This window comes from Felis catus, chromosome B2, assembly GCF_018350175.1.
Source record: "Felis catus isolate Fca126 chromosome B2, F.catus_Fca126_mat1.0, whole genome shotgun sequence".
Lineage (NCBI taxonomy): Eukaryota > Metazoa > Chordata > Mammalia > Carnivora > Felidae > Felis > Felis catus.
Window position 1 is genome coordinate 17,991,452 of NC_058372.1, and position 26,573 is coordinate 18,018,024.

General features: G+C 45.2%; 1 protein-coding gene across 2 annotated transcripts in view; it reads right to left on the reverse strand.

Moving 5' to 3' along the window:
* Positions 1-832: 832 nt before the first annotated feature.
* Positions 833-26,573, reverse strand: part of GCNT2 (glucosaminyl (N-acetyl) transferase 2) — a 57,292-nt gene continuing 31,551 nt past the window's right edge. For both annotated transcript variants that reach the window (XM_023253690.2, XM_003985814.6), the window contains exons 2-3: positions 8,510-8,602; positions 833-3,413 (exon numbers count right to left, since the gene is read on the reverse strand). In XM_023253690.2, coding sequence (XP_023109458.1) covers positions 3,223-3,413; positions 8,510-8,602 — 284 coding nt within the window. In that variant the 3' untranslated portion in view covers positions 833-3,222. The remainder of the gene's footprint in view (positions 3,414-8,509; positions 8,603-26,573) is intronic.

Here is a 26,573-nt window from a genome sequence, read left to right on the forward strand (position 1 = left end):
GGTCTAACCATGAGCAAAACATCAGACAAAACCACGGTGGGGGCGGTGGGCGGGGATGGGGGGCACTTTACAAAACACCTGACTAGTACCCGTCAAAATCGCCAAGGCTGGGGCGCCTGGGTGGCGCAGTCGGTTAAGCGTCCGACTTCAGCCAGGTCACGATCTCGCGGTCTGTGAGTTCGAGCCCCGCTTCAGGCTCTGGGCTGATGGCTCAGAGCCTGGAGCCTGTTTCCGATTCTGTGTCTCCCTCTCTCTCTGTCCCTCCCCCGTTCATGCTCTGTCTCTCTCTGTCCCCAAAATAAATAAACGTTGAAAAAAAAAATAAAAATAAAAATCGCCAAGGTTATTGAAAACAAGAGAAGTCGGCAAAACGATCATAGCCTGATGACCAAATGCCATGTGGCCTGCTAGATGGGATCCTGGAACCAAAAAAAGGCAATTAGGTAAAAATTTAGGAAATCTAAATAAAATGTGCCATACTAATGTAATATGTTGATAGCAGGGGAAACTGAGTTAGGGGGTATATGGGCACTTTCAGTGCAACCTGCAATGTGTCTGTAAAACTATTCTAAAATGAGAAGTTTATTTATTCTTATGTATTTATTTATTTTTTTAAGATTTTATTTTTAAGAAATCTCTACACCCAGCCTGGGCCCGAACTCACAACCCCGAGATCAAGAGGTGCACGCTTCACCAACTGAGGCAGCAAGGCGCTGCTTTGCACATATTTAAAATAAAAAAAAAAAAAATGCTAGAAGAATTATCTTGTGAAGCTTGGTCTTTAGTGCATATTACCCAACTATCGAATAAAGATACACCATAGCCCCAAAGGTGGAAAACAATATATTAATTTATTTCCAAGACAACAACATGGAACATCATGAAAAACAAAGAGGGGTTTAGAAGTTTCAGCCATCCCTGGAGGCTAGTGGAAACCCACTTGCCCAAACACTACAATCTTCCAATATTAAGGTTTTTAAGACACAGAGATGGACCAACAACAGACATGTAAACATCTTCTATTCCCAAAGGCTTCTCGTTCTAGAGGAGAACGATCCAGTGTAAAACGTGTCTTCTTCTCAGGTGGGGGTCATTTAAAGAAGTTGAAAGAAAAGACGATTTTTAGACTCATTAGCTCCAGATGGGTTCCTTATGCTTCAACCCTTTACCACTTTGCACAGTTCTGTCTTTTTCGGTAGCTGGACAAAAATAATAAGGCTTTACTTCAAAGGCATTCCCTTAAATACAACGAACATTCAACAGACACAGTGAGAGGAAAAAGGGCAAAACCGTGTTAAGGGTATCGTTAGCTGTAGTTAACTTTTTTTTTGGTGAGAATAAATAAATATTAAGGAACTCAATGGATGTAGGAATACAAAAGTAGACTTCACATTTTTCTGACGTGACAGGACGTTTTCTCATATTAACACTGACACTGCTCTCAAAACCTACCCTCTCTGGTGTACTAACTATGGCTTTATTTCACCTTCTCGGGAAACTGAACTAAGCAGACCAGTAAGAACATCCCAATCCTCAGAGAACTTGTTTCCTAATGCTTATCAACAACCTCTCTAAGCCTGGCTTAATTTATCTGCAAAATGGGGGTCATCGTGTGAGCCTCCCAAGAGTGTTTGTAAGGTTTTAACGCAGTGAGCCCGCTAACAGGCCTCAGCTTCGGTCTATTCCTTCCCTTCTTTCTTTGGAATGGTCTCTGATTTAGACCCTCATTTCTGACTACTCAGATCCCTGGCGGGACAGCCCAAACTACGACCCTGGATGTGAATGCGTTAAAATACAAGCAGTCTGGGGGCGCCTGGGTGGCTCAGTCGGTTAAGCGGCCGACTTCAGCTCAGGTCACGATCTCGCGGTCCGTGGGTTCGAGCCCCGCGTCGGGCTCTGGGCTGATGGCTCGGAGCCTGGAGCCTGCTTCCGATTCTGTGTCTCCCTCTCTCTCTGCCCCTCCCCCGTTCATGCTCTGTCTCTCTCTGTCTCAAAAATAAATAAAACGTTAAAAAAAAAATTAAAAAAAAAATACAAGCAGGCTGTGAGATTCTCTAGAGCAGCCTTCCCCACATGGATGCTATTATCAAGAATTTCAGACGCAAGGAGTTTCTTACTTTTCTCCTTGTCTCAAGCACATATCTGGTGTATAACAGACGCTCAAGAAATATTTACTGTGTGCTGAGGGAACGAATTGGGTAAGAGAACGGGACAAGGGATAAGCGACAGAGAAGCTCACTCACAGCTGAGAGCTCTTAAAAATCTAGGCACTCTTATCAGCACCAAGCATTGTAAAGCTACTCAGAAAATACTCTGGAGTCCTTAAAGTGTCTCGGCATAGAGTCTGGATTCCATTTTGCAGGTAAGATCACTTTGGTGGGGGGTGGAGGGTGGTGATCCAAGAGGCAAGTGATTCATTCCTGAGGGTTAGAGACTTGGGACGAGAGCCATGCAACAGCACCTCAGTTCTAGAAATATCTTCATTCTGTGGGAACTTTTTAGCATTCGCCATGGAAAACAATGGAAGAGGGACGAGAGTACATTCTGACCCACAAGAAAGGTCCCGTTTCCCTGGGGTCCCTTTGCCGAAGCAGCCGCCAGTGACTGCTGTCTGATAGCATATCCCGCCTCTTGTCAACGACTTACATTCTGTACAGACCTTCAGACACGGTAAGCTCACCGTGCTCATGTTGAAACTCAGGAAACACGATCTAGTTCTCCATTCTAGCAGCTCAGGTTTTAAAGGAGATTGCTGAGGTGTCCAGGAAGCTGTTTCTATGCCCGGGGGGGGGGCCGCTGAGCAAAGAGGAGGGGTATCCATGAACGCGTGGCTACGGGTCTGGCATAGGAGATTCCTTCTCCGGAGAGACACAGTTCCTATTTTCCTAAACAGTATTATCTATAGCTCTCCTTTCTGTGAGAGCATCTCGCTCTGATGAGTATCTGGTGCAAAGGTCTGACGCCAGTTCCACTGGCCACGGATCCGATCACGAGCCCGACGTGGAACGACCGTCAAGAGAAGGCCAGGATGCCGAACGTGCCAGCATCGTCCCAGTGCTCCTGACTGCACAGTTCCCAGTGCCCGGCGGGTGTTGTAACACATAATAACCCGGCCAGGTCCTGCAGCCGTGACCTCGAGGCTACAACCGTTACCGTAAGCGGGGCCGGGTTCTCTCACGAAGAAAAGGCCGCGACTGCCCTCCGATCACGGGTTACGGTGGCTCAGAAGTACCAGCTGGGTTGGATCACGGTTTCGCTCTGATTCAGGGTTCTTTCTCGAAGCCTCAGTTCCAGGCATTCCACAGTGAGGGGGTACGTAGTCAGCTCAAACTTGTTAGCAAAGAGGCTGGGCGAATTGATCAACCACTTCAAGTCCCCGTTTCCATAGATACAAATGCCGTGTACGTAGCGGCCTGCAGAGGAGAGAAGAAACCGTCAGAACATGTCTGGTCTGGAAAGCTGGGGGTGGTGAAGGGGCGCAGCGGCAGGGTGGGGCCTGCCTACTGAGTAGCTAGCGCTGTGCCCGGTGCTCTGGGACTCCGTATGACACGGGGTCGTGTCGGCCCGGCCCACAAGGAAGTGAAACCCCTTCTGGAAGGCTAAGGGGGACACATCCGTGCTTGAACAACAGGAGGGTTCAATGATATGAGGCAAGAGCGGCCACAGGCATCGTGAGACGATTCATGTGTTCTGGCCTGAGGGTTATGGGTAGGAAGTTCCAGAAGCGGACGGGTGGGAGAGGTCTTGCTGGGAGGCACCGGTCAGACCTCTTCTTTGAGCCCGGGCTTAGTCTCTCCAAGTGCCTACGTTCGTCTCCTCTTAGAGGAGAATCAACCCCACTGATGTGACATGTCTCCAACACGCCAGCTTGACTCCCCTCCCAATCCCCGCCGCGTCTTTCCCGTGACACCCACACCACTCCTATTTTTTCAGCGCCCTGGGCATTTCTCCCCCTTTCTCTCACAGCCCCCACCTCCGGTAGCAACTCTGGCAGCTGCACCTTCAAGATCGTCGCAGAATCTGATCGCTTCGCACCGCGTCCGCTACTCCCATCCCGGCCCGTGCCACCTCTATCTTCCCGCCAGAACTGTCACAGTAACGACTGGGTTCTACTGTCCCCACCTCCGCCTGTTGGTATGTTCTCAGCACCACGGCCACGGGGATTGTTCTGCTCGCCAGCACACCATGATGTCTCCTCATCTCATGTGCACGCACAGCCAAAATCCCAGCAATGGCATCGAAAGCTCCTGAGTCTGGCCTTTGACCTCCGGCCCCTTGCTCACCTGGTTACAATGCTTCCCAACGCTGCTCCTTCACTCCGGCCGCAGTGGCCTCCTTGCTGGCCGCCCCCCAACCCCCCCACCGCACACCAGGCATGTTCTACCCGAGAATCCACATAGTTCTTCCTCCCCAGGCAGCCCCCTTCCCCCAGCTTCCACCAGACCTCCCGCAGACTCCCTCTCTCACCACCCCAGGTATCTGCCTCAAGGCCGAGTTCTCAGGGAGGCCTCCTCTGACCCCCTTCCGCCTTCCCCAATTCATTTTTCTCGGCTCTCGCTGCCAACGGATAGATTGGTATGTCAGGGCCACGAACGCAAATATTTGGCTTATTGTCTTTCTCCCCGGCCTGGGATGGAAGGTCCGAAGAGCTGGAACCGGAGGCCCTTTTTGCTGTCCTCTCTGTCCCAACCTGCATCCGGGACAGTTCCTGGGAAGTATTAGGTGTTGAATTAATAGCTGTTGAATGAAAGGATGGAGACGAATGAGTGGAGAGTTAGTGGAAGGACAGAACTTGGCTGGGGGGGTGCGGGGGGGCGGGCATCAGGGGCATGGATGGTGGCTTCATTTGGGGAAAATGTGCAGGGGGGGGGATTTTCTCTACAAGAGAGAATTTGGTTGGCAAGGGGGTTAGAAAAGGAATGGGAGGAAGTTGAACCCCTTTTCTAGAGGTTTCTTGGCGCGCACTGGAAAGACTACGGTTGACTAACTTAAACTGAAGGGCTGGGCCTTTTTTAATCCCATAAATACGGAGAGTCTTTGAAGAGTTTTGAATGGAAGAATCAGAGGGTAAATTGGGCTTTAGCAGCATTAATTTTACAGAGCTTTTGCAGGGTACAGTTAGAAATCCACCACGAGGCCGCAGTAATAACTTAATGTAAACCAGAGAGCTGGTTCCAAGTTCATGGCGTTGCCATGAGTGGGAAAGGAAGGGTATTTGAAACAGAACAGAGAGAGGCTGTCATTAATCATGATTCATTTAATACGGCTGGCAGGAAGCACAATAGAGAGGGGAAATGGATGGGGGACAGAAGCCAGAGTAGTGGACAGTCGGAGATAACTGGGGAGTGAGACCGGAGTGCAGGTGCATAAGCACATCCATGCTTAAGAAAACAAAGTGGAGAGACCATTTCAGGGCGCGTGAACTAGAGGCTCACAGACAACGGGGTCTTCAGGCTACAGGCGATCATGACACTGAAGGAGAAGGAAAAGGGCCAGCACGAGGGCACCAGTGGGACGCAAGAAAACAAGGGGATGCCTTAAGGGAAACCCGCACATAACCGAGACCCGGATGGGGACCCTGGTTGTGGGGACGGGTGACTTTTCCTTCTGGGGACAGGAAGGAACAATGAGAAGCGTGTGTCCAAAATACCCTGAGATGGGGGAAGGGGATGGCGTGACAATCCGGTAAGGGGATTTGGGCCACGTGTCTTGAAAGTTCTTCCTCAGGTTGAAACTGTTACCTTTTGGGGTCCGAAAGGCCGTTTGGGCATAGGATTGAGCGTTCAAAGCAAGCAGGAAAGATGAAAAGAAGTACGTCGGGAAGGGCACCGGGACAGTTCTGGAACAGTCCCCAGCAATGCTCTGGTCAGGGAAACACAAACGGCCAAAAGCAGACGGTGGAAGTGATTCCATGTGTGAGTTGGCCTTGGAGGGTCAAATGGCAGGGGAGCCTGGTTTGTTCGTGAGAACAGCAGGGGACGGCTGATCCAGTATACAGGCCGGATAAGGAGTCCTCAGAAGGATGCTGGCAGAAGGAGGAAGCTGGGACCGTTGAAACTCTGGCAATCCCTATTTTATTTTATTTTATTATTATTTTTTTAACGTTTATTTATTTTTGAGACAGAGAGAAACAGAGCATGAATGGGGGAGGGTCAGAGAGAGGGAGACACAGAATCCGAAACAGGCTCCAGGCTCTGAGCTGTCAGCACAGAGCCTGACGCGGGGCTCGAACTCACAGACCAAGATATCGTGACCTGAGCCAAAGTCGGCCGCTTAACCCACTGAGCCACCCAGGCGCCCCAATCCCAATTTTAAAAAAGCAAACACATGGGGGACTTAGGTGGCTCTGTCGGTTAAGCAACCGACTCTTGATTTCGGTTCAGGTCATGACCTCAAGGTTCGTGGGTTGAGCCCCGCGTCCGGCCCCACACTGCTTGGGATTCTCTCTCTCCCTCTCCCTCTGCTCTTTCCCCCTCCTCTCAAAATAAATATGTAAACTTAAAATAATAATAATAATAATAAAGCAAACGCATTCCAAACAACAACACATTTTAGGTGTGGGATAGAGCAATAAACAAATTGGTCAAAAATCCTAACCCTCTTGGGGCTTCACTTCTGTTCTGGGGAGAAAGACAGTAAAGATATAAAGTCTGTAAGTCAGTGAAGAATACCAGCCGAGTAACAAGAAATTGTAACCAGAGATGGGAACTCCAAGTTCAAGACCGTAGAGCTAGAGTAGTCTCTGTGATTCTAAGGGCCTATGAAGTAGGTGCGCATCCACGCGTTTGGAACAAATCCACCGCTCACGACCAAGGGGGAAAGGTCCGGATTGTACTCCAGACTCGCAGGCACTGTTCTGCCTCCTCTGGGTTATGTCTTTTCTTTTCCCCATCTAGTGGTTTGGGGGACAAACTATTTTTAGGTTCGGAACCATATCAGGCTTTCAGATGTCCACGGGCATCACAGGCACTAAGAGAAGAAAAATGAGACATTTGTCTCAGAGGCTTGGGCTACCCAAGCTGTGTACCCTCTGCAGGTTCCTGGCTTGGAGCTACTCTCGTGGGCCCACCTGTCGTGTGATAAGTAAAGGTCCCTACAAAAATGGAAACCTGACCAGCTTGTACCTTGTCTATGGGGTAGGGCCTGGATACAGGTGAGGACAAGGAGAATGAGAGTAAGGTTCTAGGGAGGGGAAGGGATTGGTGCTGACACACAGAACAGAAGCTTCCGTGGTAGAGGCCAGAGGCGCAAAGTAATGACGTCACAGGGGTCCCTGCGTGGCGGCTGAAGCCTTCCAGTGTTACAGCTGGAGAGGAGGTGGAGAACCAGATCAGGTGACCACAGCAGTCCCACAGGGAGGATGACAGGGTTACAGGAGGACTGTGGAAAAGGCAAGACATCTCAAGTATTGGGACCTCGACTAATGGCGATGGTCTCTTTTCTAAAGAAGTCCCCCAGAGATCAAAGAGCAAAGCAACCTTCTCTCCACTCTCTTCCTGCTCCAAGGAGGGCAGGCTGTGATGAGAATGCAGGCAGGGGGCGGGAGATGTCCTGTGGGGAAAATGTCGGCTGATTAAGATGAAGATGTTGGAGAGCAGGGTGTATGGGACGTGAGGGTGTTGCCATCTTCAGCGGATGGGGACCTCAGGAAGACACGAGAAGGGGGTGCGGTGTAAATCTGAGACAGAGCCTTTAAAGAGGAAATCAGGTGAAAATGAGGTCACACAGGATGGGACCTGATTCAATATGGGTGGTGTCAGTATAAAAAGAGATTGGGACAGAGACGCACACAGAAAGAAGACCACGTGAGGACCCGGGAAGAAGGCGGTATCTCTAAGCCTCTCAGAAGAAACCAAATCTACAGCCACCTTGATCTCGAACTTCGAGCCTGCAGAACTGGGAGGGAATAAGTTCCTGTTATTTAAGCCATCCGGTCATTCATCCTAGTGAATGAATACCATGCTGAGTAGGTACCAGACAGTGTGAATGGAACGTATGCCAGGGCTGATAAAAACCCTTCTTTAGAAAGTTCTATGGCAGGGTCGCCTGGGTGGCTCGGTCGGTTAAGCGCCCGACTCTGCGTTTCGGCCCAGGTGGCGATCTCACGGTTCTTGGGTTGGAGCCCTGCATTGGCAGCGTGGAGCCTGCTTGGGTCTGTGGGGAGACCATGACGTCACTTCTCATCCTGACCACTTCCCCTCCTAACCACCGCACTCCCAAAAGAAAGAGAAATAAATCATGTGAAGACAGCAGAAACTAGCAAGAAAATAACCATTATAAGTCGAGCCCACCTCTCAACCCCCTCAGGAATCACTAGCTGGAGCATGTCGGCGAGACCCCGATGTCTCCTTTTCAAGGCCCATGTCTTAAAGCCTCTAGCTACTCCGGGAACTCGGATTGTTTTAAATACACAAGCAGTTCTGTCCGCGAGAACCCCTGTATTCCACAGCTACCTCCATGCCAACACCAACAAGCAGTGTGGCCTCAAAGAGTGAAGTGAGTGCCTCACCATGGCAGCCGCCGTGTTTATCTTCCATGTCGATCCACTTTATAGCCCTGAGATTACCGGTCCACGATGCATTTGGCATGGAGCCCGGGACACCTGCAACATTGATAAGGGAGAGAAGCAGACATGAGAACCAAGACAGAAGGGTGTCGATCGCATCAGTGAAGCCTCCACATCATGTTCACTTTTTCACTACGTTATCTTTCGCGTTAGATTTTCCATCACTGGTGTAAGACCTCAGAAGCTCGTGGTGTGAGTAGCTGATGGTTATGAGCTCTGCCTCGCTACCAGTAAAAATACATACGCACGTATAGGTGGTTTTTCATAATGTGTGCCCAAGCCTGCAAAATAGAGGTTAAGAAATACCGTAGCAGGAAACCGTAATGCAGATGGACAAGTTGAGGAGTTTTGGGTCATCTCTCAATGGCCTTGAGCTGAATTCACTTTCAATCCTAATATTACAGCTATTTCGGACTTTCCATGTGACCTCGATCTTAAAATGAAAGCTCAGGAAACAGGCTACCCTAGGTGCTAAGCACTAATTAAGTGAACTTACAGTATGAGGCATACAGAAGGGAAGTATCTTGCTTACTACATATAAACTCAAACAAATCCCTTAACACACGATCCTTCTTTATTTGTTAAAGTGCTTCTTGAGCATTTGGTGTTGCCGAGCATTGTGTGAGGCCCTGGGAACAGAGAGAGAGGAGACAAGACGTGATTGCCGATCACCCAAAGAAGATGAACAGTTGACCCCAGGCAGGAAGTTGTGAGCTTTGAGTTTTTCCTAGGAAGACTGGTGTGCCCTGACCTCCCCAACTTCTCTATTTCTTTCAGGTGTTCTTTTGGCCAGACGTTGAGTTGCCGACCCACTACCCAATTAGTTACCGGATTCACCTTTGAAAAGTAGGAAGCCTTGAAAAGAGGAGAGGACAGCTCTAGAGGTCGCCATCTTGCTAAGCAAGGCTTTTCCTCCTTGGCATTATTGACACTTTAGGCTGGATAATTCATTGTTGTAGGGCCTCTCCCGGGTATTGTAGGATAGCAGCATCCCTGGATTCCACCCACCAGATGCCAGTAGTACATGCCCCCCAGTTGTGACCATTAAAAACATCTTCCGGTGTTGCCAAATGTCCCCGGGGTCAGGGGTGGGGGGTAGAACTGCCCCATTTGAGAAACACTGTGCTAAACTATTTTAAATAACCCTCTCTATCTCAGTAACTTTTGCCTACTCCTATCGAATAGTTTTACCCCAAGGTTCCCATTATTGGAAAATAAGTACGTGGGAATCAAATGCAAATACAACGAAAGAAGAAATATTTTGCTTCGTAAGAGCTCCGGCAATTTTCACCAGTGTGCAATGCAATCTGAATGTGATTCTAATGTATTGACACAGGTATGACACGTGTACCCAAACGGTAACAGTCCCTTCCTACAAGATCTGGTAGGCTGAATAATACCACTCCCCTCGACATACGCTCAAAGAAGTCCGAATCCTAATCTCTGGAACCTGATACTATGTTATGTTACAGGTGAAAGAGAATTCAGTTTGCTAATCAGCTGACCTTAAAATAGGGAGATTATTTTGAATTATCAAGGTCAGTGCAATGCCATCACAAGGGTCTTTAACAGTGGAAGAGGGAGGTAAAGAGTTAGTCTTTTTTTTTACTATTGAAACGTAGAGGAATGGGGTAAGGACCACGGTCATTAGAAGCTGAAAAAGGCCCAGACCCTACAGAAAGGAACGGAGACCAGCCAACGTTTTGGTTTTAGTCTGGTGAGACCGTGTCAGAATTCTGTCCTACAGAACTGTATCATAATACATTTATGTTGTTTAAGCTGCTAAGTCCGTGGTAGATTGTTACAATGGCAAATAGAAAACTAATACACATACTAACTAGACAAAAACTTACTCAAGATGATAAGTATTTTTTTCATAAGAAAAAAGAAACTGGGCAAAACCAATAATTTTCAAGAAGTTTAAGTGGTTGGGCACATAAACATGTTTCCTCTTTAAAAACATTAATAAAAATGTGATTTTCAGAAGAAAAAAGCTCTGTTCTTCTGCCCTGATGTCACATGATAATTATATGATGCTCTGAATCAAGAATTGTACCAAGGTCTCCCAACCAAAATTAAATTATGCAAGCCTTTCCTGTAAATAGCATGAATCCTTACCCCCAAGGGCTCACTATAAGACTGATTCTTTTTTTCTTGTTGCCAAACTTGAAAAGTTTGCTTATAAATCTTGAGTAGTGAAGAAAAACAGTATTTATTAAGCAATAATTTTTCCTATTGCTTTGATTTGCATTTATTACTTTAGAAACTACTTTAGCATTTGCCTTTCCCAAAAGAAACTTCTTTATTTTGTTCTTAGTACACATTTTAAAAGAATTCAGAATAAAACTTGCCTTGGTTGAGTTGGGGGCTGGGGGGAGGGCCGTCCAGAAAACAAAGAGATAATTTGGTATATTTAATTGTGTCAGCAAGATTAGCTGACCTGGACGTGATTTTTTTATGATTATTTGTTTGTTTATTTGTTTTCATTAACTTTTTTTTTAGGGGGGGAGGGGCAGAGAGAGAGGGAGACAGAAACTGAAGCAGGCTCCAAGCTGTCAGCCCACAGCCTGACCTGGGCTTGAACTCACGAAACACAAGATCACGACCCAAGCCAAAGTTGAATGTTCAACCGACTGAGCCACCCAGGTGCCCCTACATGGATGTGATTTTTATGAGTCTATTTTGATTAAATAACTACAGCAGAAGAGGGTGAAGAACGCATTGCCATGAGAAAAAGTCCCTACCCTCCTTTACATTTTTTTTTTTACAAAACGAGATATTTTTTTCCCTCTCCTTTTCGTTAATACTGTTCACCAAAAACTGACTCTTCCTCAGAAACACATTCCTTATTCTAGAGATAGGATGGTGACATTTACAATTAATGACTGCTGTCTTTTTCTTTTTTTTTTCTTAATGTTTATTTATTTTTGAGAGAGAGGCAGAGGGTGAGCAGGGCAGGGGCTGAGAGAATGGGAGACACAGAATGGGAAGCAGGCTCCAGGCTCTGAGCTGTCAGCACAGAGCCCAACACGGGGCTCAAACCCACAAGCTGTGAAATCATGACCTGAGCTGAAGTCAGATGCTTAACCGACTGAGCCACCCGGGCGCCCCATAATGGCTGCTTTAATGTCTTTAAAGTAAACACATAGCACGTATGAACCTCCTGCTCATGAAATTATAAACCTCAACTTCTATACTTTCTGTTTAATGACAAATCTCCAACATGCCTGTTTAAATACTACTCATATTTGTGCCTACAAAAATTATAATTTGAAAAATAGAATCGGAGAGGGGCGCCTGAGCGGTTCGGCTGGTTGAGTGTCAGACTCTTGATTTCGTCTCAGGTCATCATCCCAGGGTTGTGGGATCGAGCCCCGAGTCAGGCACTGCACTGAGTGTGGAGCCTGCTTGGGCTTCTCTCTTTCACTCTCTCTTTCTGTCCCTCCCCTGCTCACGCGCGCGTGTGCTCTCTCTCTCAAATACATAAAATGAAAAAAAAAAATTGAAAGGAAAAAAGTAGAACCAAGGAGATGGACAAAGTCAAATTCTATTTTGTCTTTTCTTGCAAAGAATCCTTCCTGAGGCACAGGAATAACTGGCAGGAGTGGGCAGAGCCCCTAGCGTTGCAAGTGTGGTGGTTGTCGGACTGGGCACCCCCTTGTTAGAAATGCAGACTACCAGGCCCCACCCAGACATCCTGCACCAGAATCGGCATCTTCACAAGATCCCCAGAGGAGCCTGGCACACGAGGAAGTCTGAGAAGCCCTGGGCTATCACCGACATTGCAAAGAGGACAGAGCTCCTGTGTCTCCTCGCCTTGAAGTCCCTCCCTCAGCCTTCAGCAGGTTTCCAGTTAGCTTCTCTCTCCCCTTTCCTCACACTTTGCCCTTGGGAAGGAATCCCGTACTGTGTACCTTCCATCCTTTGGTTAATTTAACAAACTCGTCCCCATGGCCGGGAATACGTGCGTTTGAGAAGACCTCTCAAGTCACTTCCTTGGAGACGATCAGCCTCCTCCGTGTGAGGAGAAGCCATGTTGAACAGAAGACCAGTCTGCACTGTGCCTTGGCCTCACAGCATTCGGCCCACCGGGGATTTTCAGTCAATGTTAAAGGGGTCAATGAGTGCCCATGGTCAAGGGTTGCCCCTCAACTCGGTCTTCAGAGATGGCGGTAGGACCGCTTGGCTTGGGTGTCGACAGGACAGGCCTGCTTGCCACCTTGGTTTTCCAACAGGCCACTGTACTTTAAGGTGTAATCATGTTCTACCTCTTGATATCAAAAAGTACTTATTCAACTCTCTCAGCCAAGGCCAACCAGCTTCAGTTTGCCTTCCAGCAATTGTTTAAGTGGCCACCAATCACTTATTCTCCACATCCGTCCTACTGGTGCAACTAGCTTCGGGAAGTGATAAGACCCTCAACAAGACTTCTGGTCACAGCTCGAATATCAGCTCAATGTGAATACTTTGCAGGCATCGCTTGATTATTATTTTGAGGAGATAATGGCAAGCAAGAGATTGAATGGTCTAAATGTGCCATGTGACCACTATTCAGTAACCGAAGGTGCCTTGGGTTAAAACATACATGGAGACCCCAAAGCTACTGATCCCATCACTTGGGCCAACGTCCAGATGCTCCTTCTCTTCTAAAAGTGTCCACTAAGCATAACTATTTCCTGTTTTTCTCCCAGAGATTGACCCAAGGCAGAATCATCTACCACTCCCCTCCCCATGGAACACACTGGCCTTCCCGCTGGGATTGGGGAACTTAATTATTATCCCAGCTTTGTTGCTAACCAGCTATGTATGCTGGAACACCATTTAACATCACACAGTCTCTCTTTCAAATGAAGCATAGATCACATCAGTGATTGTTCAACCTTTTATACATTTTTTAGAATTTTATTTTATTTAATTTTTTTGAGAGAGAGAGAGAGAGAGAACACACACATGCAAGCACAGGAGGGACAGAGGGAGAAGGAGAGAGAGAATCCCAAGCAGGCTCAGTACGGAGCCCGACTCCAGGCTTGATCTCACAACCATGAGATCATGACCTGAGCCAAAATCAAGAGGTGGGACGCTTAGCCCACTGAGCCACCCAGGCGCTCTGATTTTTCAACCTTTTAGATTGCAATCTACAGAAAAACAATTTATTTTATTTTATTTTCAGAGAGAGAGAGAGAGAGCACAAGCCAGGGAGGGGGGGAGAGAAAATCCCAAGCACGCTCCAAGATGTCAGCGCAGAACCCAAAGGGGGGCTCGAACTCACAACTGTGAGATCGTGACGAGCAGAAATCAGGAGTCAAATGCTTAATCGACTAAGCCACCTAGGCACCCCAAAACAATCATATATCATCATATGCACACACACATATGTAAAGTAAATGAAAGTTTCGCAAATTACTCAGGCTTATTACATGTAAGTAAGGCACTTGTTTATTTTATGTTATTTTTTCATAATAAAATTCTGGTCAAAGCCGACTCAAGTGATTTCTGGAACCACTAAATGGGAAATAGTGCTGTTTTAAAAATACTGTACTGGGGGAACCTGGGTGGCTCAGTCGGTTAAGCATCCAACTCTTGGTTTCAGCTCACGTCACTTTCTCACAGTTTCATGAGTCTGGGCCCCACATCAGGCTCCGTAATGACAGTGCGGAAGCTGCTTGGGATTTTCTGTCCCCCTTTCTCTCTGTCCCTCCCCCATTCTTGCTGTCTCTGTCTCTCTCAAAATAAATAATAAACCTTAAATTTTTTTTAAAAAAAAACATAAATAAAAACACTTTACTTGATGACTGTGTCATTATTACTGCTGTTATGATTATGATTATTATTGTGCAGGATTCTGGGAGGGTAGTTATGAGGTATTATGGATAAAGTCTACCCTCCATTCCTAAGCGTCCTAGGAAGGGTCTATTTTGCATTATTTCTAGGACGGGGCAAACAGAATACACCGATATTATCAGAGGAACCATCTTAAACTATAAAATCCAATTCTCTGATTTGCTCTTCATAGGCTAATGTAAACAAAAGATTTGAGATAAGTTTACAGAGTAACCAAGACTGTTTTTCTTGGAGCTTAGCCATTATTAGTCAAGTAACTGCCTTTGTTGAATAAATGAACATGGTTCTTTGAAATGCAAACTTTACTTATATTGACTTGGCTTTCTCCTTATTGTTCTTAGGCAGTGCGGGCCTTATTTTGCGAGACCTCCATGTGGTAACAATTCCAGCAACTGCTTACTCCTTAAGCTCAGATATATACTTTTCAACTTACCAAATTTTGTTTTTACGCGTCAAAAGTCAATGCTAATGCCAATGTACAGACAAGGGTTTTCTCACAAGTTAATGGTGGTGCTGTAAATCGGCATGACTCTGGAAAATCACTTTGGAAATACGTGGGGAAAGTCACCATCGCCCTCAATTCCCTTTGGCCCTTTAAACCAATAGCTTCACAATAAGCTAAGGAAATCATTTTTTAAGTGTTTATATATGAAGGTGTTTATTTTGACATTATTTATACATAATGATTAACATCACAGGCTCTCAGGTCAGAGTCAACATTTCAAATCCTTATCTCTGCTATTACTGGCCGGGTGACCTTGAACAGTTGGGCAATCTCTATAAGACATCACACACTAAACTTCAAAACCTCACGGGGTTTTGTTAATGTTAAATAAAATAATGTATGTGTTGTGCTGAGCACAGTGCCTGGCATACTTAACGAAATAAATGGTTGAAAACATAATCTATTAAAATCATGGGGACGGGGTAGCTGTGGCAGAGATGGCTTCTTTAACCGGAAGCAAGTTTACCAACTTCGGCGCTACTGACATTTGGGCTGGATAATTTGGGCTCTGGGGACTTTCCTGTGCACTGGAAGATGTATATATACCAGCATCCCTGGCCTTTACCCACCGGATGCTACAAAGCAGTCCCCATCCCTGTGCCTCCTACTCCCCACTCCTCACCCCCCACCCCCGTGACGACCCAAAATGTCTCCAAATGTTGCCAAATGTCCCCCAGAGGGCAAAACTGCCCCTGACTGAGAGCACAAAATTGTCCATTATTAATAAAATCACGAACAAATATTTGCATGTAAAATGACCATATAGTTTTTAGTTTATAAAACTTTCTTCAATGGTACTGCTTTTATATTTTTAATGAGTTTATTTACATACCTCTGAGACTTAACTGCTTTGCTGACCTAGAAATTGTACTTGTGAATATTTTAAGAATAAAGCAACAAAAGAAAAAGATGCACAGTGTTCAGTGGTGATTCGCTTTCACAACAACAACAACAACAAAATGGAAAATTATCTAGGAAGTGGGAAATGTACTGTTAAGTAACTTGTAGCCTTTTTGGCTCGTTGTTAATTACAGTCATATTTAGCCATAAAAAGATACATTTTTGGTTGTTGTTCATTAATCACTTAGGATCTGTAACACACAAACTTACTAAAAGAGATCCTGCTTTGTTTCAGGTGGATGTTTTCTAGAGCTCTGCAGTCTGAGACAATGGCATAGTATCCTTAAAACAACATCACCGCATTCAGCTCAGATAATTGCCAACAAACTGACTCATCTTTGGTTGTAAAAGGAAAAGATGAAATGAGTAAAGGAAAAAAAAACCCCAGAATTGTATTTTATTTTTTTTTTAATGTTTATTTATCCACCCTGAGAGAGAGAAAAAACCGGAGGGAAGGGCAGAGAGAGAGGGGGAGGGGGAGAGGGAGGGAGGGAGGGAGGGGGGGAGAGGGAGGGAGAGAGAGAGAGAATCCCAAGCAGGCTCTGTGCTATCACAGCCCTACACTGGACTCGATCCCAGGACCCTGGGATCACGACCTCAGCCAAAATCAAGAGTCAGATGCTCAACCGACTGAGCCACCCAGGTGCCCTTAAAAAAACCGGAATCTTAGACTCAAAAGGCTTTTAGAAATTTTAGTATGTTTCAATATTTTAATATATTCCTTCTCATTGGCATGCCGTGTAAACTAGAGCCTAGGAAATTTCAGTGAATTGCCCAGGAGTGTGGATGTGCTAAATACCTTGTTGATTTTGTTTCAAGATAATTCACCCAATTATTCGGTTTTCCCGAATGCTTCCTATGCTCTAGGATAGATGTTTTAGGGTAGAGCTATGAACGAGATGTCCTTGGAGCCGTTGGCCTAGAGTATTCAGAAATTATGTATTTATTAATATTTTTCTGAGTAGCCCGAACCCTCCCCTCAAGAGGGGAGGTGTCGGATTACTTTGAACTGTCTGCCCTGTGTCTGTTTTTTCAAGCCACTTGGAGATGCTAAACCCACCAACCACTCATCCCCGACAAACGAAAGCAAATTCACACTTGGCCATCATCCCAAACCTCTCCTGTTACTAGAATTCTGTCTCCTCGCTCCGTTTCTCATTTTACCGCTGCTTCTGCTCCCCCTGGACCCAGTTTAACATTTATCTCCTCTCCCAAAAGCTTGACTCTCAACTAGCATTTTTAATTCCCTGCTTTGGATGGCCGCTAATCAAGCAGCTCGCCCCAGCGAGCTCCCCAGAACCGAAATTACAGATCACATTCAGGCCACTCGGACCACATTATAGGTCACATTCAGGCCAGGGCGATGCCAGAATACCGACCATGACGCGGAAGGACTGTTGCCATCTTGTCCCCAGACTACGAACAGCAAACTGGCCGCTCACAGGCCGCATGCGATCGATCGTAGGCCTGTTTGGTTCGACCCTCACAGAAGTGCGGGTTGAACACTGAAAAAGAAAAAAAGATTTCCCCACGGAAGTTTAGATTGCCAGTGTCCCTCGACAACAATTCACTGGGGCTTTGAGAAACCAGGGATTCTCCTACTGCCCTGTTCCCCACCATGCTTCACTCATTCATATTGTCTACCTGGCCCTGTCAACGCGTAGTTTGTAAAAGTGGGTTGCCAGACCTCGTCTTTCACATGGCCCACCTCATCATGCATCGCTGTCCACGCACACCTGGCGGTCCCGCCACCCTCAGGGGAATTCCTAAATTGGTCTCCCATTTTCAGCGGTCAGGGGTAAGGCTCAGACATTAATGTTTTTCAACACGTCCCCATAATCTTAAGGTGTTGCCAGGGTGGAGAGCACCTGTTTTTCACAGAATGTTTTATTGAACATCCTTTCATAGGGGTCAGACTTTTTAGCTTCTAAAACGCCACGCGTTGGGCCTCAGTAAGGAGAGATTTTCTTTTTCACCAAAGAAAGCAAGTTAAAGTTTTAGAGATTCTAAAAGTACACAACACTCCAAAGGGACCAGTTATGTTCCAGCTGCCCAAAATTAGTCATCGTGACACCTTTGCCTTGTGAATATTTCCTTCTTGTCCTCTTAAAAATATTAGCCTATCGTTGGTGAAAAATTGAACCCTGGTTATGGGAATGGATCCATATCATGCATAAAAGCACAAAGAACAAAACTGAAAAGTTAACACAAGACCCAAACACCACACCATCCTACACCTACTGGTAACAACCATTACGAAAACATTATTTCACAAGAAACAACAAGTGTTGGTGAGGATATGGAGAAAAAGGAACCCTCTTGCACTGTTGGTGGGAAAGCACACTGGCACAGTGTCCTCAAAGGTTGAAAAATGGAACTACCTTATGATCTAGCAATTCTGCTACCGGGTATTTACCCCCCAAATGCAAACACATTAATTTATGCACCCCAGTGTTTATAGCAGCATTATTTATAAAGCCAAATTACAGAAGCAGTCCAAACGTCCATCAGTTGATGAACGGGTATATCTACATATGAAGGATTATTACTCAGTCATAAAAAAGAATGAAATCTTACCATATGCCATGACAAAGGTGGAACTGGAGGGTGAAATACTGAGTGAAATAAGTCAATCAGAGGAAGACAGATACTGAACGATTTCACTCATGGGGAATTTAAGAAACAGAACAAATGTGCAAAGAGAAAAAAAGAGAGAGAGAGAGAGAAATCAAGAAGCAGACTCTTCACTATTGAGAACAAAGTGATGGTCACCAGAGGAGCAGGGCTTGGGGGGGTTGAATTAAATAGGGGATGGGGATTAAGGAGGGCACTTGGGATGAGCACCAAATGATGTATGGAAGTGTTGAATCACTATGTTGTACACCTGAGACTAATGTAGCAATGTATGTTAACCATGGGATTTTTTTTTTTAAAGAAAAAGAAAACATTATTTCATAAAGCATCTTCTTATACAAATAAATATTTCCATGTCACCTTAAGATTTCAACATAGCGGGGCACCTGGGTGGCTCAGTCGGTTAAGCATCTGACTTCGGCTCAGGTCATGATCTCGTGGTTCATGAGTTCGAGCCCCACATCGGACTCTGTGCTGACAGCTCAGATCCTGGAGCCTGCTCCAGATGGTGTCTCCCTCTCTCTCTGCCCCTCCCCTGCTCGTGCTCAGTCTCTCTCTCAAAAATAAGTAAAAACATTAAAAAAAAAAAAAGACTTCAACATACCTATTAACTAGTTGACTAACCTATATTGGATAATGATTGCAAATAACCCCACACAAGTGGCTTTTACCATTGAGATATATGGGTTGGGTTCCCTTAAATGAGTCCAGGCATTCCCTACGCACGTGTTTACTGCTTTCTAAGGTTTATCAATTCAAAAAACGGTTACCTTAGAACTGAAGTTTTATTAGATTCTAGAAACTTGAGAGATTCTGTTATTTGCAGCATGTGAACATTAAGTACGGTAATTTTCTCTGTGATCTATTTGTTTAGACGTGTTTGTTTAGAGCTCCGTTCCCTTACATGATAAAGATTTCTCGTCAGGGCCATTTGCTATTGGAATCAACTGAGTATAGCATGCCCTGTACTGCTGTGTTGTCTGGGAAGAGGTTCTCAGCAAATCCATTAGACGAATTTTCGTCTTGCCCAGGACACAGGGCCTTCTTCACCTTCAAAACAAGGCACCAGGCTACACCCAGTTGGACGTACATCAAGAATTCATTTGCAAGTGGTAGAACGTTTCCTCCAATTCCTTGTAAAAGCAGCCAGATAAAAACCATGCCTGTTTAGGACTCTTGTCTGATTTTAATCCCTATTTTCAACCCAAGACAGGTCCAGAGGAGCTGAAGGTCCCTGATAAGTTGCATTTGTTGCTGCACGTACTGGGGTGTATATACAGGTTGCCAATTCTGGGAATTAAGTGCCTATCTATAGCAAGCCTAATCTTTTATACAGAACGGGACAAGCAGTTCTTCTGTTTACAGTATTCTTCTGCAAAAATGAGAAACATCTAAACAAACTTTCAAAAGAGAACGAACACGGGAGGAAGAGTCTTGGGATGTGCCCCGGATACGTGGGGGAGGACCTCCCCCCCACCCCTACCCTGCCACCCCCTCACCCCATGGAGTTTGCAGCTGTTTTTAGAAATACAGAAAGCCACAGAGTAGGCCTAGCATTTCTTCTGGAAACACCTCCTGAAGCTGAACATTTGGCTAAAAAGCACTGGGCTGCAATTAGAAGTTACACAGCAACCCAAAGAAAGGCAGAAGTAATTTATGGGGGTGGGGATGGTTGTCACTTTTGGAAGTGACCGGGGTTTTTTGGAGTACTAGCCTAACATGGGTTCTTGTGATGGTTACTCAGGTAAGGATCAGTTTGAGAGTTCAGTGGTCAATTCTAATAAGTGCAGTTTTGTCTATATGCAAAAGTTCAATAAAAAGTTTAAGAAAGTGGGGCACCTGGGTGACTCAGTTGGTTAAGCGTCTGACTTCGGCTCAGGTCATGATCTCACGATTTGTGGATTCGAGCCCCGCATCGGGCTCTGTCCTGACAGCTCGGAGCCTGGAACCTGCTTCGGATTCTGTGTCTCCCTCTCTCTCTGCCCCACCCCTGCTTGTGCTCTGTCTCTCCCTCTCAAAAATAAATAAAACATTAAACGAGTTTTTTTCAGTTTAAGAAAGTTATAGAATGTGTAGGAAGGTGATAAAATAAAACGTGAGCCAAAGAAACGTTGGCCCCTTCAGTTCCTTGCCCTTGTCTCTCGTCCTCCGCCCAGAGTCGTTTTAGGAATGGAAGTGCCAGTTTTGAGTTATCCAGCTGTAAGGTTTTGAGGCCTCTATTCTTAAGGACTTGATACTGGTGTTTTCATTTGTGCAATCGTTATTTTCAGTATTTTAGAAACTCTGAATTATGGACATATTTAGATCAAGACCAATAACTAATCTACTTAATTCATAGTAAGAGATACACTCTTTTTTTTTTTAATGTTTATTTATTTTTTGAGAGACAGAGACAGAGCATGAGCGGGGGAGGAGGAGAGAGAGGGGGACAGAATCCGAAGCAGGCTCCAGGCTCAGAGCTGTCAGCATAGAACCTGACTCAGAACTCGAATTCACGAACCGTGAGATCAAGATCTGAGCCGAAGCCGGATGCTTAACCAACTGAGCCACCCAGCTGCCCCAAACTCTTTTTTTTAATGTTTATTTATTTTTGAGAGATAGTGTGGGGGGGGGGGCAGAGAGAGAGGGAGACAGAGCATCCAAGGCGGGCTCTCTGCTGTCAGCATAGAGCCCAGTGTTGGGCTCGAACCCACAAACCGTGAGCCAAAGTCAGACCCTCAACCGACTGAGCCACCCAGGAGCCCAGTAAAAGATAAACTCTAAAGTCATCTATAAATCCAGACAAATCCTCTTCTGTCTGAGTTTTTTTGTTTGTTTGATTTTCAGTAGGCTCCACGCCCAATGTGGGGCTTGAACTCATAACCTGGATTAAGGGTCCCATCCTCCACTGACTGAGCCAGCCAGGTGCTCCCTGAATGAGTTCTGATAAGAGATCATATTGGGATGTTGTGACGTGCTCATTAGGCTGTTCTTGTATGACCAACTGAAAGGACTCACAAGGGAAGTTTTGTGAGTCGGTCATATGTGTTTCTGGAATAAAAGTGGAATTCAGTTTTTGTTATTCTTCCAATTAAGTTTGTGACATTCCCGCTATTTAAAGATCATCCTTGACTTACAATGGGGTTAAGTCCCAATAAACTCACTGTAAATTGAAAATATCAAGTTGAAAACACACTTAATACACCTAACCTATGGGACTTCAAAGCCTACCCTAGACTACCTTAAATATGCTTAGAATGCTCATATTGCCTACGGTTGGGCAAGATCATCTAACACAAAACTTATTCGTAATACAGTGTCGACTCTCTCACGTAATTGATTGAGTACTGTATGGAAAGTGAAAAACAGAATGGTTGTGGGGCACCTGCGTGGCTCAGTTGGTTGAGCGTCCAACTTCAGCTCAGCTCACGATCTCACGGCTGGTGAGTTCCAGCCCCGCATCGGGCTCTGTGCTGACAGCTTGGAGCCTGGAGCCTGGAGCCTGCTTCGGATTCTGTGTCTCCCTCTCTCTCTGCCTCTCCCCTGCTCGCACTTTGAGTTCTAGAAAATCTTCCAGATCCTTGGTAGTGATCTCAGAAGCCTCTGCATCTTGGGAAACTGCCTTCTCCCAGAGCCTGTTGTCTCTTAATGCGGACGATTGGGTGGAATCAAAAAACAAAACAAACCAAAAAAACCCTGACAGTGTTTAATACTTACTAGGCACCATGCGGCATTTTCAGCAACTGATATTGTGACACGTAATTTACTTATGATGGTAGTACTATTATCGTCCCCCTTCTACAAATACAGAAACTGAAATTCAGAGTGATTACATCATTTGCCTCACATTGTATACACTAGGAATCTGCAAAGCTGCACTCGAAGCCAAGTAGTCTGGTTCCAGAGAGCCTCTTCCCCTCCCCCACAGTTCATACCCGACCCAACCTCTGTCTCGCTCAGCATTTATAGGCACGCCCCCCAAATACCCTCCAGAAACAAGGAGAAATGTGCTATATTAAAACAGCCAAGCAAATGGGGATATTGTGTTAGTACTCGGTACCCAATATCCTCATGTGGTCAGAATTTTATGGTACAAAAATCACTTCTCCCCACTGCCTAAGGCGATTGGCCTGAGTTTCATTAAGTCATGGCAGGAGTGGTAGCTGGCATCTAGACAAGAACACAGTGACTGTGACAAGGAGAGAAATTCACTGCCCAGAGGCCATTGTTCCAGTAATCCCACTGGAAGGGGGTGGGGGGGAGGGATGGAATTGGTCATAGAATCACCAATGGCCAAACTGGGAGCTACATTCTCCACTATCTTGTAAATCATCGGCATTGTCTCCATTTTACATATGAGTAAACTGAAGCCCACATAGGATAAGGTAACTGCTCAAGGTCATACACCAGGTACCTGAAACCTAAGCCTGTCTGCCTCTAAAATTTTTGCTCCTTCCTCTGCATGCTCCAGAGTTAAAGCAAAATAATGCAGGAAAACTTTTTTGAGATCACCCAGTTCAATTTCCTCATTTTATAGAGAAGGAAACGGAGGCTCTAAGAGATGAAGTGACTTGCCTAGGGTCAAACAGCTAATCAAGGACAAGAGGCTAGAACCTAGAAGATAATTTTGTAATGTGCATATGTAGGTCACTGGCCTTTCTTACATGGTTCGGTGGCTGGAGTCTGAAGAACCTATGTGTTCTAATCCTTGAGTGTCTTTTGGGGTCATCCAAGACCTCATCCTTAGAGGCCATCCAGAGATTCTTCCGGCTCTTCTACAAACATCTTTGAAGAGAAATACTAGCAAGTCATAGCCATTGCTGTGAAATGCATTATTTTCCAGATATATACATACGTATGTGTATATACATATATATACATACGTATGTATATATACATATATATACACACACACAGATGTATATATCTGGAGAATACATACATACATATATATATGTATTATGTATTTGGGGGAGGGAAATTGAATCAGAACTGCCCAATATACAATTCTTACTTTTTAATAAATTCCCAAACACCTTCCCAACTGTCTCCAATGTCCTAAAACCAAAATTAACTGAGGCTCAGTTTGGTTAAGTCATTCGGCTAGTGTCCTACAAGCTGACAAGGCTGGGATGCCTAAGTCTGTATTCTCCCCTCCACACTGTCCTGCAAGATGAGAGAAACCTCTCACAAAGCTCAGAAGCTTGAAACCTGGGGAATCTCAGATTAAATGACATATGTGAAAAATTAACAAGATAATTAAACCCAACAGAGAAGGCTCTACGAGGACTTGTGATGGAAAATACATTAAGATTTAGCTGAAGGCAAAATTTTTCCTTCTGTCATTTCCAAAGTCAAACATACAGGGACTCGTAAAATAGAAAGACGGTCAACTTGGCCTTTTTTTTTTTTCCTAAATAGAGGAAGCAGTATACAGTAGCAACAAGAGATGAAAAAAAGCATCTCTGAACACTGCCCATGAACAGTCTATGTCACCAATCAGCTTACTACTCTTAGTAACATTCTCTACCCATCTTCCCTACAGAAAGAGGGAGGCCAAGAGAATGGACATTGTTAGCAATCATTATTCTGACTCTTGCTTCTAATGCTTACAGAATTTGTAGATTCAGCTTTGTCCATTAAAAAAAATTAAAGAAGAAGAAGAAGAAGAAGAAGAAGAAGAAGAAGAAACAAAAGAAGGAGAAGAAACAGAAGAAGATGAAGAAAAAGAGGAGGAGGAGGAGGAGGAAGAAAACGTAGTCTGGTTGATGTAACATATCCTAAAAGTTTAAGTTGGATACAAAGAGTTTCACTTCTCAGCAAATCACTATTATGGGATACATAGAAAGCCTTAGCCTGGACTATTGGAATGTTCTATTTCCTTTGAAAAGAAGCAGCTTACTCATTTCTGAAAACTGGAGTCTACTCCATGATTTTCTAGAAATCGTGTTTTCTTGCTTTGAGTTTGTGTGGTAGTTGTCAAAGCTGGTCAGTGGGCACGAGAGGGTTATGGTGGTGTGTGTTGGTGAATTTCATGTTAGAGTTTATAAATTATCCCGGTGTAAGCAGCTAGGAGGGACGACGTCTGTTTTAACTTTGAGGAAGCTGAACGCCCAAAATGGGAAGGATGTGGCTGGGCCAGCAAAACCTGCACAGAGTGATTGTGACAAAGCTCTCATTTCTTTCAGGTCCTTGCCGTGCTAATTTCCTTTCCTGAGAAATTATATTATGTTCCACATAAATACTGCCTTAGGTCCCTTCGGGTTCACGGTATGGCTTAAGAAAACAAAACAACCTGTGAATCCCAATCCCCGTTTCTTTCCCATGATGTGATTGCAAAAATAAAGTCCTGAAGACACTATCGACATCCTTTGAATCTTCGAGGAAATGCTTCTCACGGAGGATACTTCACAGTGTTGGTGGGAGGATGAAGTCGGCGGTGTTAGTAGTTTCAAAAACTACACCCAGTAACATTAAGGGAAATCAAAGTTAGAAAGAATGAGTACCCATCCCAGCAAATTAAGCTGGTACATGGTGGTGGAACTGTAGTGTAGACCCTGGTAAGAATACATTTAAATATTATCTTATTGAGGATCCTCTTGTTCCTACGTAGACAAACTCTTTTTTTTTTTATTGTTATAATTTTTTTATTTTAGAGAGAGAGCATGGGAGTGAGGAAGAGGGGCAGAGGGAGAGGGAGAGAGAGGGAATCCCAAGCAGGCTCCTCGCTCAGTGCACAGCCCAACACGGGGCTGGATCCCACGACCCCGGGATCGTGACCTGAGCCGAAATCCAGGGTCGAACGCCCAATTCACTGAGCCACCCAGGCGTCCCTCAGTGGACAAATTCTTAACCTCTCACTTTGCACTCAAGTTTTTCATTTCCTTCTCAGAACGGCTAAGAAGTAGCTGCTGTTACCGTGACTGTAGAGATGAGAAGTTTGAGGTTAGGGTTACCCATGATCACCAAGCTAACAAGGGCAAAGCTAAAATTCATCAGCAGTTTTGCCTCGTTCCGGAGCCCAGGGGATATTTGCTCAATACGAGTACTTCCCAAACGTCAGTTATTTGCACATCACTTTTATAACGGCCACTATAATGCAACCAGCATCATGCTTTTCCTTATATAGGCTCGCTTTCCTTTTCCCTGGTGACTGCCTTTTTTTCACAGTCCAGGAGAACCTCTGACGGAAATGAACAGAACCAACATTTGCTGCCAATCTAAAAAGGGGCCAGTGTCTGTAAAAGATGGTCTCCACCAGTGGTTCTCAAAGTGCGCTTCCTAGACAAGAAGCAGCAAGTCACCTGGGAGTTTGTTGGAAATACAGATTCTGGGGCTTGCCCCAGGCCTCCTGAATCAGAAAGTCTATGGGTAGGGCTCGGCTATCTGTGTTCCAACAGGCAGATCCTGGGAGTCCGTCTGAGAACCACTGCACTGTATACATTATCTTATTTAATACTCATAACTGCTCTGGGAACTAAGTGCTATACGTTATTCCTGTCATCACAGATGGGTAAACTGAGGGTCAGCAGACACTAAAACCAGCAGCACATAGTTAGCAAATAAGGGCAGCCAGGGCTTAAACTCTGTTTGTCTGGCTCCAAAGCCTTTTCAGAGTATCACCTCGACTCAAAGGGGGATGGAAGGAGATGCCGTTGTAGTGGTTCAGAGAAGTGGAGTTGAGACATTTAGGTTAAGAAGATAATTTTGACATTGATTATACATCTATTATGGCTTTGATACACAAAATAGTTTATTTTATTGCTTAAAGGGTCATTGAAATGCAATACTATGTTTTTGTTTAAAAAAAAAAAAAAAGGTAGGGGTGCCTGGGTGGCGCAGTCGGTTAAGCGTCCGACTTCAGCCGGGTCACGATCTCGCGGTCCGGGAGTTCGAGCCCCGTGTCAGGCTCTGGGCTGATGGCTCGGAGCCTGGAGCCTGTTTCCGATTCTGTGTCTCCCTCTCTCTCTGCCCCTCCCCCGTTCATGCTCTGTCTCTCTCTGTCCCAAAAATAAATAAACGTTGAAAAAAAAAAAAATTTAAAATGGATGCTGTATTAATCCTTTGTGCTCGAATAGTCACATTAAGTTCAGCTTAGTGAATGTTTACCAATCATAACGGTATTTATACTTAATTAAATCTTCATAT